Here is a 17107-nt window from a genome sequence, read left to right as displayed (position 1 = left end):
CACTCAGACTTCTTTTTAACTTGAACTTCATCTGAATTTCTAATTGCATCCCAGTTGTTGCTGACTCTACTATCTTTGACTTATGTACAATTGCTAGTAACAGAACATAAGGTAAACAGCTCTGTGAGTTAATCTTTTAGCAGCACTTCAGGTGCTCAGAGAATAACTGCTGTTAGTAAGTAACTCTCTTGGGGGGGTGCTGATGGTTCACTTGTTTCTTCAGAGCAGGTAATTTAAATTTAGAGCACAGCTTCCTACTCCAGTTCCAGGAGAGAGGTCTCAGACTCTGTGGAAATAGCAATCTTCATACAGCTCTGCCAGGTGTTTCTGAGAGCCTCTATAATTTTATATTTATGTAGGTCTACGTGAAACACGAGATCAAACAGCTCCATTCAAACATCTCCATCCTGCCTGTTCTATTCCTTTACTTTTAAAGGAGACCTTTAAGAGAGAGGGAGAGGAAGCTCTGTGCAACAGTAGGATGATGAACTCTGTTGGTTATAATATTTGAAGTCTTGTATCCTTGTCAACTGCTGCTGAAAAAGGCTGGTGCAGCAGGAAAACAAAGGATGAGAAGTGTTACAAATGGAGGGGTGGCTTGTGACACTACAGTGCACCTTCAGCGGTGATGACTGAGGAGAGAGGTACCAGAAGGGGGAGGCTGACTCTGTGCTTCAGTGTGATGTGCTCTGTCTTTAACCTTTATGCCAGGGAGATAAATATTTGGGAACCTCAGCAATGAGCTGCTGTTTGATGGTCCTCTGGGAGCCCTAGGAGAGGAGTCCTGGCCGCAGGTGATGAGAAGCATGTACGTCATGGTACAGAAGAGTGATGTGGGAGGCACTCTGATCTTGTCATGGTGGTGACAGGTGACTCCTTTGAGGTAAGTTGGAGGAGGTGGAATTCCTTCACCTTCATCTCTGTTTGCTGTCACTGGGATTCAGGAAGAATCCTGGAAGAAAAGGTGTTTGAGGTGCTGGGAAGTCCCCTCCATAGGTCCTAATATGGGATTCCCCTTGAACTTTCCCTCCATTTTTTTCATTTGTATCTTGTGACCAGTCTGTACCTACAACTGGTCTCCCAGAGGTCTGGTAGACTGGGATATCTCAGCTACCTGTTCCTTTGGTGAAATCCCCTGGATTTACAAACCTGAGCAGGAAATCACTTGCAAATGCAGGGTCAAATTATAATTGGAATATGTATGCCACAAACTCTTGTGGATGGGTGAGTTTGAAACTGACACTTAATGTTTCATGCTGGTGAAAGCTCTTGTTCAATCCCCAGTTGTGAGATTCTCAGTCACTGTGAAGTGTTGAGAGAACAAGTCATCTGTGTTATCAAGGAAAATTCCCCATCTCTCAGTCACATAGTGAAAAAGGATGAAGCACAGGAAAACAATTCATTGGAAACAAATTCATAAAAAGAAAGCAGAACTGCACTGGGATGTGTGAATAAGGTATCTCTTAAAGACACTAAGATATTTCTTTTAGTCACTACTATGTAAGTAGGAACAAAAATGGGAAAATGCTACCTCTATGTGTTTCCATCTTCCATGATGGAAAAAATGAACATTTGAAGATAATCATGTCTGACAGTGAACAAGAGGATATGGAGAGAATTCCTCTGTCAAGTGCGCAACTTTGTGTATTTGTAAACCCCACCTGTTGTCTGAAGCTAATTAAAGGTAGGTGAATGGTCTGTGCACAGAAAGCTAAGCTCTGATTGTGAAAGCAAGGAGAAATGGTGGAATTAGAAGACCAGAGCAGATCAGCAGCTCCTGCTACAGCTTCTTTCTCAGAGTCACTGTTTACTTCAGTGAGACCTGCTGCTCAGTAATTAAAAAATTTCAGGTGCTTCAGCATGGGCTGTAGAAACATAATCGCTTTTAAAAACAAAATAAACCTTTTAAAAACAAAATAAACCTGTCAGGATGCACTCAGCACTCTTCTGAAGTGCAGATTATGAAGTATTGGGGCTGAAATGTAAGAATCATTCTGCTGTTCACATTTCAGACAGAAGGCAGTGCAACTTTCAGACTACCCTTCCCATTAATATGGGACTGAAAAAAATTTTATTCGTGTTATTTTTTAATTAAATAAACGAAAAAGTCTACATTGGGAATATTTCCATAACATTAGACTAAAATTCAGGTAACACACTATTGCCGATTTTTTACATCATTCTTCCAGGGCTCTGACCTGTAGTGAAAGAGGAGAGAAAGTTAACATGAGAAGAAGTAAAAGAAAAACAAAAAACCCTACTTTTGTACAGTTATTGAAACACAGTAATAACGTCAGACTGCCTTCAGTAGAACTGGTCTATGCTGTTGCTGTTGGAGGGCAATAACTTGAAAAAGTGTTCTTGCGTAGGCTTAAGCTGGATTAAGGATTTGTTTTTTATTCCATAAATTGCGTGGAATAAAAATGACCAGGGATTCAGGCTGGCAGTCTACTTGGAAATACTGAAGGCATTCACCGGCAGCTTCCTATGCAGTATTTCATATTGAGTATATTAAAAGAATCCTCGTGAAATCCTTTAAATATGAGAAATAACTAAGAAAATATAATAAATTACTAAATTTGAGCAGCTTATGCTGCTTCAGTGATTTTTGCTTCTTGGCCTCTGCTAGGAGGTATGGCTAATTCGTGATCAGTTCTAGTATTGCTGGGAAGTTTTGAGGTCTCATAGGAGAGAATCATATTGGCTCTGGTGATAATCACCTGGGAAATATGATGGAAATTAAAAAAGTTATGTGCCTCTGCAAAGAAAAACTTAACTACATCTATTCTGGGTGACTGAATAGGACTATTTAACGGAGTACAAGACTTAACCTAGGAGTGTCAGTATTCTGTGACTCCAACCAAACAATTTTTTGACATGTTGGAGCTGGACATGGTTTTGAGTTCAGGTTTTTTTGGGAGGAAGAATGTTCAAAGAGGCATTTGGTTCAGTTGCTTGGGTACCATGGTGTAGCAAATAATAATTGATAATTCAGTAGGAAGTATCAATCAACTCACACAAAGACTTTCTTAGAACAGGAAGGAGATCTGGCTATGGCAAAAGAGGTTACTGTGATGTTAGTATCTCTCCACCTGGAAATTTTAATGGGAGATGGCACTGATCAGAATTTTCAGGGCTTAGGCTTGGCAGGAAAAGGTGTATACCTGGTGTACAGAGATGATCCAATAGCTGTATTTTAGTGCAGGACTGTAGTGGGCTGAGTTGGGACAGGGAGGCGTCTCGCTGAAATATGAACTGACTGGGTTGAGTGTTCTCTTCCATTTCAAAGCAGAGTGAGAGAGGTTTGTCTAAATTGCCTTCACTGATGAACTACAGCTTGTAAGCTGCTAAGATGGAAGACATTAAATTCACTGCTTTTCCTAGACTACAGCGGTCTGTTACTCTGGGAGTAAAATTCCACACTGAAAGGATAAGAAGATACTTAAACAGGAAAGAAAGCTATGTTTGAAGTACTCTGGGCAGTCTTAGAGCAGATGCAGCAGTCAGAGGTGCATGTCTCTGAAGTTTCTTTTGAGAACTGACCGATGCGGTCTTTCTTTCCTCTAGAGAGGAAATGAGATACAGCTGGGATTTCTTTACTGACTTGTTAGATAACATGACAGACTTACAGATGTTAAAGTTGAAAGAAAAAGTTGATGTCAGTGTTAAAGATATGAGACAAATGGGAACTCTAAGCAAAGCAGAGAAGAAACATCCATAGAAATCCTGTTTATGAACCGTCACCAGTGGTTGTATTGTAGAGCACCTGAGTTGATGTGGGTTAGATGAAACACCAGCCTAATGTTAAACATGTTGGTTGGTGGTTTGAGGAGAAATTCCCCAATAAGGCTGTGTTGTTGGCAGGGAAGACGTCTGCTCTCTGTATACTGAGTCTGATTCTTTAAGGGTACAGAAACACGCTGTATGAAATGTGTGCAGAGGGTTGTGTGTGCTGGAGGATGTCACATTATGTCTGTGTAGAGCTGCTGTCCCTTGTTAGGCTTGCTGTCAGTGTCAAAGGGTCAGCAGTAAGACTTGGTTTTAGAAAGCGAAGGGTTTTAAAAAGAGGCTGATTTATTAGGGCTTAACTGCAATAAATCTAGCCTCCTGCTGCCAGGAGGCTCAATGAGTTGTTTAATGTGGAGGCAGTTAAGTGAAGGACACAACTAGGGAGGCTCTGCTGTGAGTAGTACCTCCACTGAGCAGAACAGCTGCATTAATCCGTAAATCTCTTGCAGAGAGTTTTTTTGTTAATGATGCCATCCAGTGCTTCCCTTTTCTCATGTCATGTCGTGTGTGGTGTGTGCATGACAGCTTTGCTGTCAGTACCACGAGGTTTGTTGATGATGTGGCTAAGAAGCCCAGAGGAGGTACAACTGCTGTGATTTAATTCACAGCTGGGACCACTGCATGCAGTACTTACATTAGCTAGAAAGTTTTCTGGGTAGTGTGATCCGGAGCCGCGGCTTAGGCTTTGTAGAAACTGGCCGGACTGCTGCTGCCATCCCACCCTGGGGGTATCCTTGTGGGCGGCACTCATAGATGTCAGTGGCTAACACAGGTGGGATATTGCATTAAGGATCTGTATGTTTCTGTAAATTTCTGTATGATTATATAACTGAAAGAATATGGGTGGAGGCTGGAAGGAATTCTGGAAATGAGGCTGTGAAACAAGTTGAATCTGAACTACTGACCTCAGCTCAGAGATCAAAGGGCAAGTAAAATAGTGGGGAAGGGTGCTTGTTTTGGAGGTCTGTAAGTGTGTGACAGTTTCTGCTCCACTCCCACTCACCCAGTCCTGTTTTTGCTGCTGTGCCACCAATCCTGTCTAGCTCAGTTCCACAATAATGGACAAAGAAGACGTCTTCGTATCACAACAAAGTAAATTTGCAGAGTTTCAGTGTAACTTCCAGAGCATATAAAGCCTCAGTGCAGTTGCCATTACCCTAGTACTCTGGTCAGCCTCAAAGGATCCTGAATCCTTCCTTTCTTTGGTAAGGGTGTCCCTTACTAAGACTGAAAGTTTCTGTCATGATGACTGTTTGGGTGCATCTTACCTTACTATTTATTTTAAAGCTTTCAAGAAGACCTCTCCTCTCAGGAGCACAAGGGAAAGAAAAATAATAGTTCTTGACTTCGTTACTTTTTTTTTTTACTCTACCTCTGTCCTCAAACAACTAAAAGTCTATTGAGCACCCACTGGGCTCTTTTCAGGCAGCATTCATGCAGTTCTGTGCTCCTGTATTTGCTGACATGGGTATTGTCTCGTTTATCTGTTTAGTATGTGAGACTGTACCATCAGATGCTTCCATACATTCAAAACTGTTGTAAAAAATCTCTATCAGTGAGAGGTGAGAGAGTTCTTACGCTTTATGTTTATTACTTAAAAGCCTCATCTTTCTGGTCATACTATTTTTCCTTTCTCTGCTTTTCAAAACCTTGTTCCTTTATCTAAATTGCTTTTTTGGGCCAGAATCTTAAATTCTTCATTTGTTATGCTTTGGAAAATACCCATCTGATGTTTCCAAAAAGGACACTACAGCTTGCACTGGAAATGATGCTTATAGCTCTTGACAGGTGGACAGTCCTCAAGGTTGATGCTAGTTGTGCATGCGGAGGGTAAGAAGTAAGACAACAAAGGATATTTGCTCTCACGGGCAGGAGGATGGTCTCTGTTTCTGTTAATATTTCAATATCATGGGAAATTTCTTCACGCCCATCAGTACCTTCCCCTCCAATTACCATGGCGAAAATTTCTATCTCCAGTTCAACCTGCAGTCCTGCTGCCACCTTGGAGAGACAGAGGATTGCTCACAGGTAAGGTGCACGTTTCATTCATAGCTCCCCCCGAGCAATGCTTACAGTTGGTTCATGTTCTGTGTTTTCTGATGAAATCAAAGACTTCTGTGTCTTTGAATCATCTTCAGTTGTGCCCAGCACAAATGCTTGTGCTTGCCAGTTACTGAGTATCTGCTTCACTAAAAAGGTCTGCACAAAACAGTGGTTCTTCACATTGCAGATTGAAAGGAAATTGTCAGGTGTTCTTTTTACCTCTCTGCAATTTTTTCCTGTTAAATTTTCTTTTAGGTTCCACAAGGAAAAGGGGAATTGAGGGCAGCTGAGAGAGAACGAAAAAGAGCATAGAGATGAGGGAGAAAGGGGAGATGACAAATGAATGGATGTGTGGAGGGGAAAAGAGAATGGAAATTCTTTTAGCCCTCTTAAGTGTCAGATTGTGGCAGGGGCTCCAGACTAGAAAATTTAACTTGTATTCTAGCACTGACTCCTTGCACAAGGTATTGCTTCTTTATTCCATGCCTGTAAAAGCATGGACAAGGACATTGATGGGTATTTACCTGGGTGCTGTTTGGATACTGGCCCAAGTATCTGAACAGGATTTGTTCACATATAACATGCAGGTGAAGAGAGAGACTAAAGTAAAGCAGAAAGTAAGAAAGCTTTTTGTTTAATGGGACGATTTCACATGCTGTGGTGCTCTGCTAGATAAAAAGGATAGGTGGAGGATAAGGCAGAGGGTGGTTGCATAAAAATAGATGGATAAAAAGGGGATAAGGTGGAGGATAGTTGCAAGCAAAAGGAAGAATAGCTAAGGCAACAGCTCACTAGGTTCAGCTCTTACAGGTATCAGGATAGGCATAAAGGTTCAGGCATAAGACAGAGCAGCTATAACAAATACCTTAAGCCATGAAAAAATTTGGAGGTAGGGGCAGACTATCCAGTCTGCATCAAAAAATCCCTCTTTAACCTTGGTGCTTGACCTTCTGCTTTCCACCGAATTAAGCATGTTTATTCCTCTGCATTCTGGGGCAGGCTTTGAGACTTGGAGTCTCAGGGCAAAATAGGGTACTTGGTAGAAGGCAACAGAGACAGCAGAAGGTAGCATCACTTCAAATAATTTTCAAGTTATTTGAATATATAACCATATGTATAACTATAACAAAATAACTGCCTGCTCTATTCCCAGACAGCTGATATGGGAGGATCTCTAGATGGCCTGAGGGCCATGTGAGTCTAGCCTAAAACAAAAGATCTTTTGTGTAACCTACAGGTCCTGGTGTGTACATCACGCTCAGTCCGGTGTGCGGAGGTGGTTGCTTCACCCGAAACCTGTCAAAATAGGAAGAGAATCAGTTTTGCTAGAATCTCTTTCAAGAAAGCAGAGTGCACAGCTGGGAAGCAGGCCATCTGCTTTTCCTGTGCTTGTGTAAATGACAGCAGAATTTTTTAGATCATCCTTCCCATCACAATGTACAACTTTGGTTACAGCAATATTCCTGGGCTTCTAGCCAAGGCTCAGGTTTCTACCAAAAAACCAAAGCAGCAGTTTAATGGGCCAAAGCAAGTCTCCAAAGAGCTCATTACTCTGCCTCGTCCTTAAAACAGGACGTGAAACATCTGCAGCCTAAGCCTGGATACACACAGGAAGCTGAACTTGCATCTTTTTCACAAACACCTGTGTATTGCACATCCAGAAGTCCTTACTGATCTTTGTTTGATGTGGTTTGATGTGATTCTATTGTAAAGCACGATCCTGGTATATATTTCACGTAAATGAGCCTCTTTAATTTCATGGTATCCACTAAGGCAGTAGTTTTGTTTCATTTCTCATTGATTGTTTCATATCTGTGCAGTCCTTTTGCCACGTGCGTGCAACTTCCCTTGCTCCAGATCATTGTGATGGGACATTCCCTTGTCCCTTTGCTTAATCAACACTATGCAGATAGTTATGTTCTGTTGTGGCTCTGGCTTGTAAAAACCTAACAAACAAACTTTTTAACTTTACCCTGTGATTTTCATTTCCACCTGAACAAGTTACCAGTTCTTACAGAAGAAGGTGATAAAGCAAAGGTAGTAGAAGAGGCATGCTCAGTACATGGCTCCAATTTAAGGAAAGCTCTGGCAGAATTATAAACTGGCTGTTGTAATTCATGGAGTGCTGGCTGTTAAGAGAAACTGGACTTATCTAAAGGCAACAGTGTAGACAGTTTGTAAGACATGTAAACTACAGACTCTGTCCTGGAAAATGCTTCAGCACATGGTGGCCATGAGCCATAATGGCCAACCCATCAGTGTGTACTGCTGTCATGCAGCACCTACTCACTTAGTTCACTTCTCCAAGCAGCTAGTAAAAGACTTAAAGGTTAAGCTGGATTTCTCAGAATAAGGGTGGTATTTTCCATGACTGTCTCCATATAGTGCTCTTGCATGTATCTAAAGAACATAACATGCACATCTTGAGCCACATGATGTTGATATATGACCTACTGATTTATTATCAGCATGCACCATGATGCTGAAATGTGCATTAAAGAAGAAATGTCCCCTTGATACCACATCTAATTTGGTTTATTTTATTTTAGCCTCCTCCATTCTGATGGAAGGAGTTGTATAAGAGTCTCTCAGCTGGTCTTGAACAGTTTTCTAAAGTGCTCAGTTGACTGACTTAGTTGACAAGAGACCAGGAGGATTCCAGCTGGGTGTATCTCCCTTGAGTTTCTGTTTTGATGATAGTTTGCAACTCAAAGAGGAAGAACAAATATCAGAGGTAAATGCTCTATGTTTATGTTACTCTGGCTCTGTGGCACCATAGTAAAGAGATGCTGTGACTGCTAAGATAGTGTCACTGTGACACTTAATCTTGATTGTCTTTTCAAAGACATTAGACTGCATGCAGAAAAGCAAAGTTTGACAGGTGCTTGCTCATGTGAAGAATGCTCCAAAGAAACATACAATATTAGAAGGTACAGCCATCAGGGATGTGACACTTGCACACCCAAGACTAAGGCTATTTAATGCTTTCCTTTCTATTTTCCTTAATCAGTGCTAATGTTGAACTGAAAGCTATATCATCAGTGCTAAAAAGACAAATCAAGTTTTGAATGACCCAGGCTAACGTGACGGTAGGAAGTTTATTTCCCTGCCTTCAGTTAGCTTCCCTCTCCTGTGATCTGTTGGTCTAGTACAAAAAAGGCCCATATAACAGGAATGGTCCAAGTCTGGCTTAGTCCATGATTCAGAGAGAGCAGTCTATAACTGTCCATTAGGACAAGTGGCTGAGATAGGCCTGAATCATGGAATCATTAAGGTTGGAAAAGACCTCCATGATCCTCTGGCCCAACCATAAACAGCAGCAGCCTCCAGTTAACTGCTGAATCATAGAATTGCTTGGGTTGGAAAGGACTTTGAAGATCACCTGGTTCCAACCCCTCTGCCACGGGCAGGGACACCTTCCACTAGGCCAGGTTGCTCCAAGCCCCATCCAACATGGCCTTGACCACTTCAAGGGATGGGGCATACACAGCTTCCCTGGGGAACCTGTTCCAGTCCCTCATCACCCTCTGAGTAAATGATTTCTTCCTTACATCTAATCTAAATCTACCCTCTTTTAAATTAAAGCTATTACCCCTTGTCCCATCATTACACTCCCTGATAGAGAGTATAAATGGAATACTGCCAGTTTCAGGGTGTAATTGAGGATAGGTGGGATTAAGAAAGTGACATTGGCATACTTTGGCAAGAACAGCTATCTCAGAACAGAGGAATTTATAAAGAAAATAGTCTCAGGTTTTAGCTTTGGGGATTTGGAGCCATCTGAAATGGAAAAAAAAAAAATCTCACTAACTACTGCGATTCTTGAAACCAGCCAGTGGGATTCTACCCATTCAACTGAAGCTATGCTGATGTGACAAATCCTAGCTGGAAGCTCAAAAACTGTAGTACTCAAAGACAATTATTGCAGGCTCTTCCTTGAGCTAAAAAGCAAGGTGCATATAGCACAGCTAAGACAAGTACAGTTGAGCGAGCTGAGGGGAAGGAACATGGTTGGCCCTCTTTTCTGTCACGTGTGTGGCAGCTGGGAGGACAGGGGTTATAAGCACACTTGCCTGAATGCTGATCAAGTAAAAACTCTGGAACAGTGCTTATGCAAGAGTGATTAAATTAAACATATGTGCAGTCACCCCAAAGGGGAAGTCTACCACAGTAAGAAAGCAGTCATAAGCATTTTCTTACTGTATTTGTATATCTTCTAAACCGCAGCTGGGTAAATCTGATAACTTCCTGTACTTTGTCAGGCAGTGCTGACTGCACTGCTGGACTGCAGACCTAGAAATGGATTTATCCTCACCATGCTGGAACGTAATGCAGTGCTATCTTCTCTCACTCATTGATAGGGGCGATACTGAGTGAAGGAAACGTGCACAAATAAATGCTTTATATCATCCTTATCCGCTGAATCTGTTTCTCAATGCAGCTCAAGACATGGCTGCCTGAATACAAATCAGACCATTTAGATTGTCAGACAGGCAGCATTCAGCAGCATCTCCAGCAAAGCCAAACATAATACCAGTCCCTAAACCTCAGAACTTCAGTAAGAACCAGTATATCATCTGCTATGGGCTAGGCCTATGCATATAGGACCTGCTGTTCATTACTGATTTGCACCTTCCTAATAACAATAATATGCAAATAACGCTGAAGTATTCCTAATATTACCTTGTCTCAACCCACTCAGTCATTATCAATGATTCTAAATATAAAAATAATATTTGTTATTTTATATTTCTCATATGAAAAGGTTGACAGTTAACAAGCAGTGCAAATTATGGCAGTTGAAAAACAAGTTATTAAGAATTTGAACTAACCTTGAAAAGTTTATGCCAACGTTCTTCAGAATCACAGTGGTTGCATAGGTGCAGCCTTCCTTTAGTACTCCAAACGTCACTCTTGGTGGAATGAGATGGAAGCCACAATGATTCCATTTTGTTGTTGCAAGAGAAGATATGTTGACCTTTCCTGCGGCAGGATCTTCTATCTTTGTAAACAGAATTAAAGTATTAGACAACAGAGAAAGTTGGTGGCCAACAACTTGGGTTCAGAGCTACTAAACCTAACTTAACCTACATTTAACCTCTGCCCGCTCATGCTGAAAAATTACAAAAAGGCACCCTAACTGAAGAAGCAAAGCTAAGTACTTCTAATAGTGTCTGCAAATTTATAGTGCTTTGAGTTTTTGGACGTACTAGGAAGCCACTGAGCTATCTCAGGGGAACTGAGCATACTCTTTTGGCAAACAGTGCTTTCATGTGGGTGCCTGTGGTCCCTAGTAGCTGAGGAGAAAGCTACTTTTAGAATGGCTAGTAAATTTATGTGTAAAATGTAAGCTCTATTGTTTCAGTAGACAGATTCAAAACATTGTCCAGTATTGCTCCAGAATGAAGATTTTATGCAAAACACATGACTGAGAGAATATTAGTATTAACAAAAAAGATGCTATTTTACCTTTTTATGTGGTATGGAGTTTGGTTTTCTTCCCTGGAGTGATGATGGTAATTTCACTTTCTCTTTTCTTGGCTGTCCTGCAACATTCACCAGCAGACTCTGAACTTTAAGTTGAAAGGGTATCTCTTGTGACCCTTCAGCCTTGCTTAGATCTAGAAAGAAAATATTTCCAAAAGCACAAAAAACTAAGCACCAAATTCCAAGTACATTTAAAAAAATGCTAGCAAGTAATTAAAATTTAATAATAGTTTGGAAGCATCACAGTGGAAACATGCAGTGAAAATACAAACACCTATGGAAGTGATTAAAAACAGAAGAGGAAGTACAAAAACCCCAAGCACTGAAACTGAATTTGAGGACATTACTATTCCAAAGGCATGCCTAGACTGCACAATGAACACCCAGGTTGGTCAAGCCAAATCTGTATGTCCACATAGCAACAAATTCTAGTCTAGGTCCCAAAGCAGTACAAGTCTGTAAGCACAACTAGCTAGTAATCCCTGTCTCTTAGCAGGATTTATTATCTTGAATACAACAATTCATTCATGTGTGTTACCTGTATACTTCTGATTCCGGAGCTAAGATGGTCTACCACGTCATCAGCCAAGCCCCTGCCCTGTCATCTTTGAACTGTGCTCCGTTGTATAACACAGACAGAGTGAGCACAGCAATGGCCAATGGAAATGTTTTAGGGGAGGAATTATAGCTTGCTTGTGTCTGCAGTTCTGCCATCCCCCCCATACCCATATTATTATAGCAGTCTGCTAGGATAACGGAGGGAATTTCTCCCATTATTTTTGTAGTGTTCTTCCTTTCTGCCAGTTGTGTTCAAATGCACTTTCAGAATGCTGAACAGAAATAGTTGTATTTAAATTTCTACTGTACATACTTTGTCAAGTTATAAGACAACAGAAATTAACCTACTCCAAACACCACTCTGGAAGGCAGCCTTACCTGTTGTGCTGCTGGAACCTTTTCTATGCTTTGAAGGAGTCTTCAGCAGAAGACCAGGAGAAGGTGAAGAATCACTTGTGCTGTTAAGACACTCAGATACTGAAGGAAAAAATAATGGGATACTGTGACAAGTGTTTTTCACAATCATCATTGTTTTAATAAACACGTGAAAAAAAAATCCCAATGTATTTGGCACTTTAATTTAGACAATCTTTGAAAACTGTTTACATGACCGTGAGGGGGCTACAAAAATTCTGCATGTAACATTTTGCTCCACAAGGCAACAAAGATCATTTAAAAATGTGTATCTTATGATACTTTATTTCTTGTTCTCTGGCTAACTGAGAAATAAGTCAGGAAAGTCTAATGAACAATCCAGCACAGGCCTTCTGGTAACTGCAAAAGGAGGAAATACGGGAACTAGCAGGGGTCTGATAAAACTCCATGGAGGACTGCTTTCCTAACATGATTCTTTCCTGTGTACAACTTTTTATCTCACTACATCATCTTAGTACTTGCTAGAGATGCCTTTCAAACAGAACTGAAGTATTCCTCTCAATGCTGTGAAGCTTAAACCTCAGATGATCTACTCTTACACTGCTTACCCTCAGTCACTGCTTCCTCTGCCTTCATGTGCTTCCCCCTGTATTTTTCTAAACTATACTACCCTGCATGTTTCCTATTGCACATCCTTTCTGCTCCAGTCCCCAAGTTTCTGCTCTTCCCCTTTAATTTCACTATTTGTACCATTGCTCAGCTTTTTCCTGCACTCATACTAGTCTGTTTCCAAACTTGGCCACCCATTTCTTGCTCATCCACTTCTGACTATTGTTTATTTCACTTAAGGTTTTTGTGAGCATTTTTTATCCATCAACCCCCACATTCATAGCACAATTCTTCAACTTTGCATCCAAAGCCTATGGTACTTTTATATTCAGTGGTGCCTGTCTGTAAAGGCTTCTTCAATGCATGAAACATTGAAGTCTCAGACTGCATCAGTATCAGTGGATCAAACAGGAACATTCCCAGATATTTAAACGTGTTAATCTATATGGTTAAATTGCTGAACACTAGAATGATATTGACTGTGCTATTGAGCAGTCCCCCCAGAAATACTGTTGGGTAAATGAGTTTTGGCTAAGGAAAAGATCATCTTTTTTGAGGAGACTGAATTTACTAGCATAGACAGCTTTGTCCATACTGATGTATCTCAGTGTCAGGGAATGCTGCTGTGTTTCATGTATAAGAATAGATATGGTTATTGTGGTCCAAGCACTTCATGTATCAAAATGCCGGAATACATATGGGCAGATAATTTATTCTTAAATTTAACTGCAGTATGGAATGAGACAACTGAATAATACAAGAAAGAAGATATTAAAATGTTACCAGACAGTAGAGCTCAAATTACCTGTCCTGGGGTTTTTGATTGTCTCTAAAAGGAGATTTTCACTTTCTACTTTTGGAACTGGAGGAAGCTCCTTAGACAGTGCTTCCACATCAGGAAACTAGAGAAAAGGAAGAAAGGGAGCTTAGGTATTCTAACCAGAAACACTAAAAAACAAAACAACAAAAATAGCATCCTTCTCCTCTCCCCCTACTCCCCCCCCCCCAAAAAAAAAAAAAAAAAAAAAAAGCAATGGAAATAAATAAGGAGAACCTAAGTAGTAAGAATAGTACTTATAAGTATACCATGGATTCCAAAGTATGTTTTTGAAGATACTTTATACTCAGAGCATTGATCAGGTGAGAATACAACAGGAAAGTTCCCAAGGCCACCTCCAGTTAACATGGGTGGTTTAATCTTACTGATTTCCTTTCCAGTTAACAGAGAGAGGTTTCAAGGGGTGAATGAAAAGACCCAAGGTTCAGCATCTGTTCTGAATCAGACTGTCTCCAGACTTTAAATAAGGAATCTACATAGTTTGGACTCAGTAAATATACACCATCTCCAAGATATGGCAGGGCTAGGGAGGTGATCGTCCCCCTGTACTCAGCTCTGGTGAGGCCGCACCTCGAGTACTGTGTTCAGTTTTGGGCCCCTCGCTACAAGAAGGACATGGAGGTGCTTGAGCGGGTGCAGAGAAGGGCGACGAAGCTGGTGAGGGGCCTGGAGAACAAGTCCTACGAGGAGCGGCTGAGGGAGCTGGGCTTGTTCAGCCTGGAGAAGAGGAGGCTCAGGGGCGACCTTATCGCTCTTTTTAGGTACCTCAAGGGAGGCTGTAGCGAGGTGGGGGTTGGCCTGTTCTCCCACGTGCCTGGTGACAGGACGAGGGGGAATGGGTTTAAGTTGAGCCAGGGGAGTTTTAGGCTAGATGTTAGGAAGAACTTCTTCACTGAAAGGGTTGTGAGGCATTGGAACAGGCTGCCCAGGGAAGTGGTGGAGTCACCATCCTTGGAAGTCTTCAAAAGACGTTTAGATGTAGAGCTTAGGGATATGGTTTAGTGGAGGGCTGTTAGCGTTAGGTTGGAGGTTGGACTCGATGACCTTGAGGTCTCTTCCAACCTAGAAAATTCTGTGATTCTGTGATTCTGTGATATGTTTCCTTTGACAAGGGCATATAATTCCCAGTATTAATTCTGCCACAACTGTCCTCTGTAACAGTTTATTGAGATAATTTGAGGCTGAGATGTAAAACCGTAACTGTCTTTGTGGGATGATGACAGAAGCTACCTGGCCTCACATAAACATATCTAGTCTTCAGTTCCTTTACCTGTTTTGAGAGAAATGCCTTGCCCCATTCTGATTCAAAATATGGAGGAATTATTTTGTTTCTTATTGCCATTAAGGTTTCCTTTTCTTCATCAAGTTCTTTCCTAAGAAATTTTTGTCATTGTTAGTAATGAAAAGAAAGAAAAAAGCATTATAACCGAGTTCACCCTGTTTTTCAGTATTATGTCTGAAACACTGTGAAATAGAAGAGTGGCAAGTGGCATTTTGTTTTCTGGTTAATCACATTGAACAATATTCTTGCAGTTTTCTCAGTAGTAACTGAGAAGAGGCTAGTCTGGCATGCAGAGACAAAGTCCTCTGCAGATACTGATTTATGGAGGGGCTGATCAAAATGCGTATAAATTGTGGGTTCACTGCTCCAAAGAGTTCCTCCTCCAAACATGCTCCAGTTCTCTAAATCTTGTGGAACGTGTCCAAGACTGCCAGTATATTGCCTTTTGAACCTTCCAACAAATATCTAAACCTGAGGATTGGTGTTTCGAATGCATTATGATTGCAAAAAAAAATTTAAATTTATAAAACAAAATTAATCAAATTTCCTCATTTTATAACAGAAAAACTTGATGTCTCTGTGGATACTCAGAAAAAGCTGTTCAAACCTCTGAAGGTAAAACTCACATGAATAAAGACCACTTATGTTTTCAGCTTGAGTTAGTCCACTATTACACAACTATTGTTTCAATGACTTGCAGAAATCCTCACCCTTTTAATCTTATTGAGAGTTTTGACGCTGATTTTAGAGCCAGAACTGCACATGATATTCTTCAGTGCTGGCTATACAGATATATAGATATATATATTCTTTAAATTGTATGCAAAATAGTGGAAAATGTTATATTAAAGTATAAATTTGAAATTATATACATTAAAAAAAATTTATCTCATGCAAGTCAGTTAGAAAGTAACTAAGAAATAATAGGGAAGAACGTTGTTTTCAATTGCTATTTAACCTCTCACAAAATCAAGAAAGATCATAATCCTAGTTCATCACCATTTCAGGTTGTTCTGTATAATCTGAGATACAGTGAATGACCTAAATAGCTGTCAAAATATTTTAAGTTCATTGTGAATGAATGTGTGAAAACATTGCTGTGTTTCTCATTGTGAATGAATGGTGAAAACAATAACAATCTTTCCAAATGTAGACATAAGTTGGCTCTTAAAACAATTAACTTTCTGTCCTACTAATACTCATACCTGTACTCCTGTAGTTTGCTTTGCCATTTGGATGCTGATGTTTGTCCATTTTTGCTGAATGATCAGCAAGGAAAAAAAGAAGTGAAAATGAGAAAACTAGCATAATGTTTTATAAGCACAAACACATTTATAAGATAACCCTGGAAAGAAATGCTCTTTATGAAGTATATTAATTTTAACTAAGGACTCATGACTTAGATTTGTATATTTTGCAGCAAAATTGTTTGCACAACTCCTAATTTTTATTGTATTATTCAACCGAAGTAACCCACAAAATCCTTTTCCGACAAACTTTCAAACATTTTTCAGATAAAGAAAAAGAGGCATAGAGGGACAAAATAATCATAGGAAAAGCTATTGTGATATGTATCTAGAGATCTAGGTCCTGGTTCTTAATGACAGTCAGCTTGGTTCCATCCTTCATGTTATTTACATCAGCTTTTACTGGTCTGTCCTACCTGAAACTCTGCTCCTGTTCCTCTGTTTGCTTAGTGACTGTCTTCTCTGTGTGATGCTGGTATTGGGAAGCGACTGCATGTTCATATAGCTCAGTTATGTTAGCTGCAGAGTATAGAATATTACTTAATATAAGTGTTATCCTAAACATTTGTAACTGTTATGAATAACATGTAAAAGGATATATTTTTAATGCTTCTTTCTAACATTTAATGAAAACCTATGGTTTAAAAGCAGTGAAGATAAAATTAGTCCTTATTATTTACATCCCTGTACTTTTAATCAAATTAAAGATTTATTGCCAGGATAATACTGCAGAGCCAGTTGAAGAGAAACCTGGATTCTTCTGTCTTATACAGTCAATAAGCAATTTTATGAGAAAGGCCAATTACAGATTCTTTATTAGTGTGGAATAAGAGGCAAAATTCAGTTCAATGTAGAAAAAAAACAGAAGCATATTAAGCT

The 17107-nt window shown here is 40.2% G+C and overlaps 1 protein-coding gene across 1 annotated transcript in view; it reads right to left on the bottom strand.

Annotated features, from left to right (window-relative positions):
• Window positions 1–2144: 2144 nt before the first annotated feature.
• Window positions 2145–17107, bottom strand: part of SPAG17 (sperm associated antigen 17) — a 110807-nt gene continuing 95844 nt past the window's right edge. The window contains exons 39-49 of the mRNA XM_032191733.1: window positions 16645–16747; window positions 16187–16240; window positions 14970–15072; window positions 13667–13763; window positions 12256–12354; window positions 11302–11453; window positions 10665–10834; window positions 7068–7128; window positions 5637–5790; window positions 4424–4552; window positions 2145–2198 (exon numbers count right to left, since the gene is read on the bottom strand). Coding sequence (XP_032047624.1) covers window positions 4425–4552; window positions 5637–5790; window positions 7068–7128; window positions 10665–10834; window positions 11302–11453; window positions 12256–12354; window positions 13667–13763; window positions 14970–15072; window positions 16187–16240; window positions 16645–16747 — 1121 coding nt within the window. The 3' untranslated portion in view covers window positions 2145–2198; window position 4424. The remainder of the gene's footprint in view (window positions 2199–4423; window positions 4553–5636; window positions 5791–7067; window positions 7129–10664; window positions 10835–11301; window positions 11454–12255; window positions 12355–13666; window positions 13764–14969; window positions 15073–16186; window positions 16241–16644; window positions 16748–17107) is intronic.

This window comes from Aythya fuligula, chromosome 1 (genome assembly GCF_009819795.1).
Source record: "Aythya fuligula isolate bAytFul2 chromosome 1, bAytFul2.pri, whole genome shotgun sequence".
Taxonomy (NCBI): domain Eukaryota; kingdom Metazoa; phylum Chordata; class Aves; order Anseriformes; family Anatidae; genus Aythya; species Aythya fuligula.
This window is presented reverse-complemented; position numbering and strand designations above follow the sequence as displayed.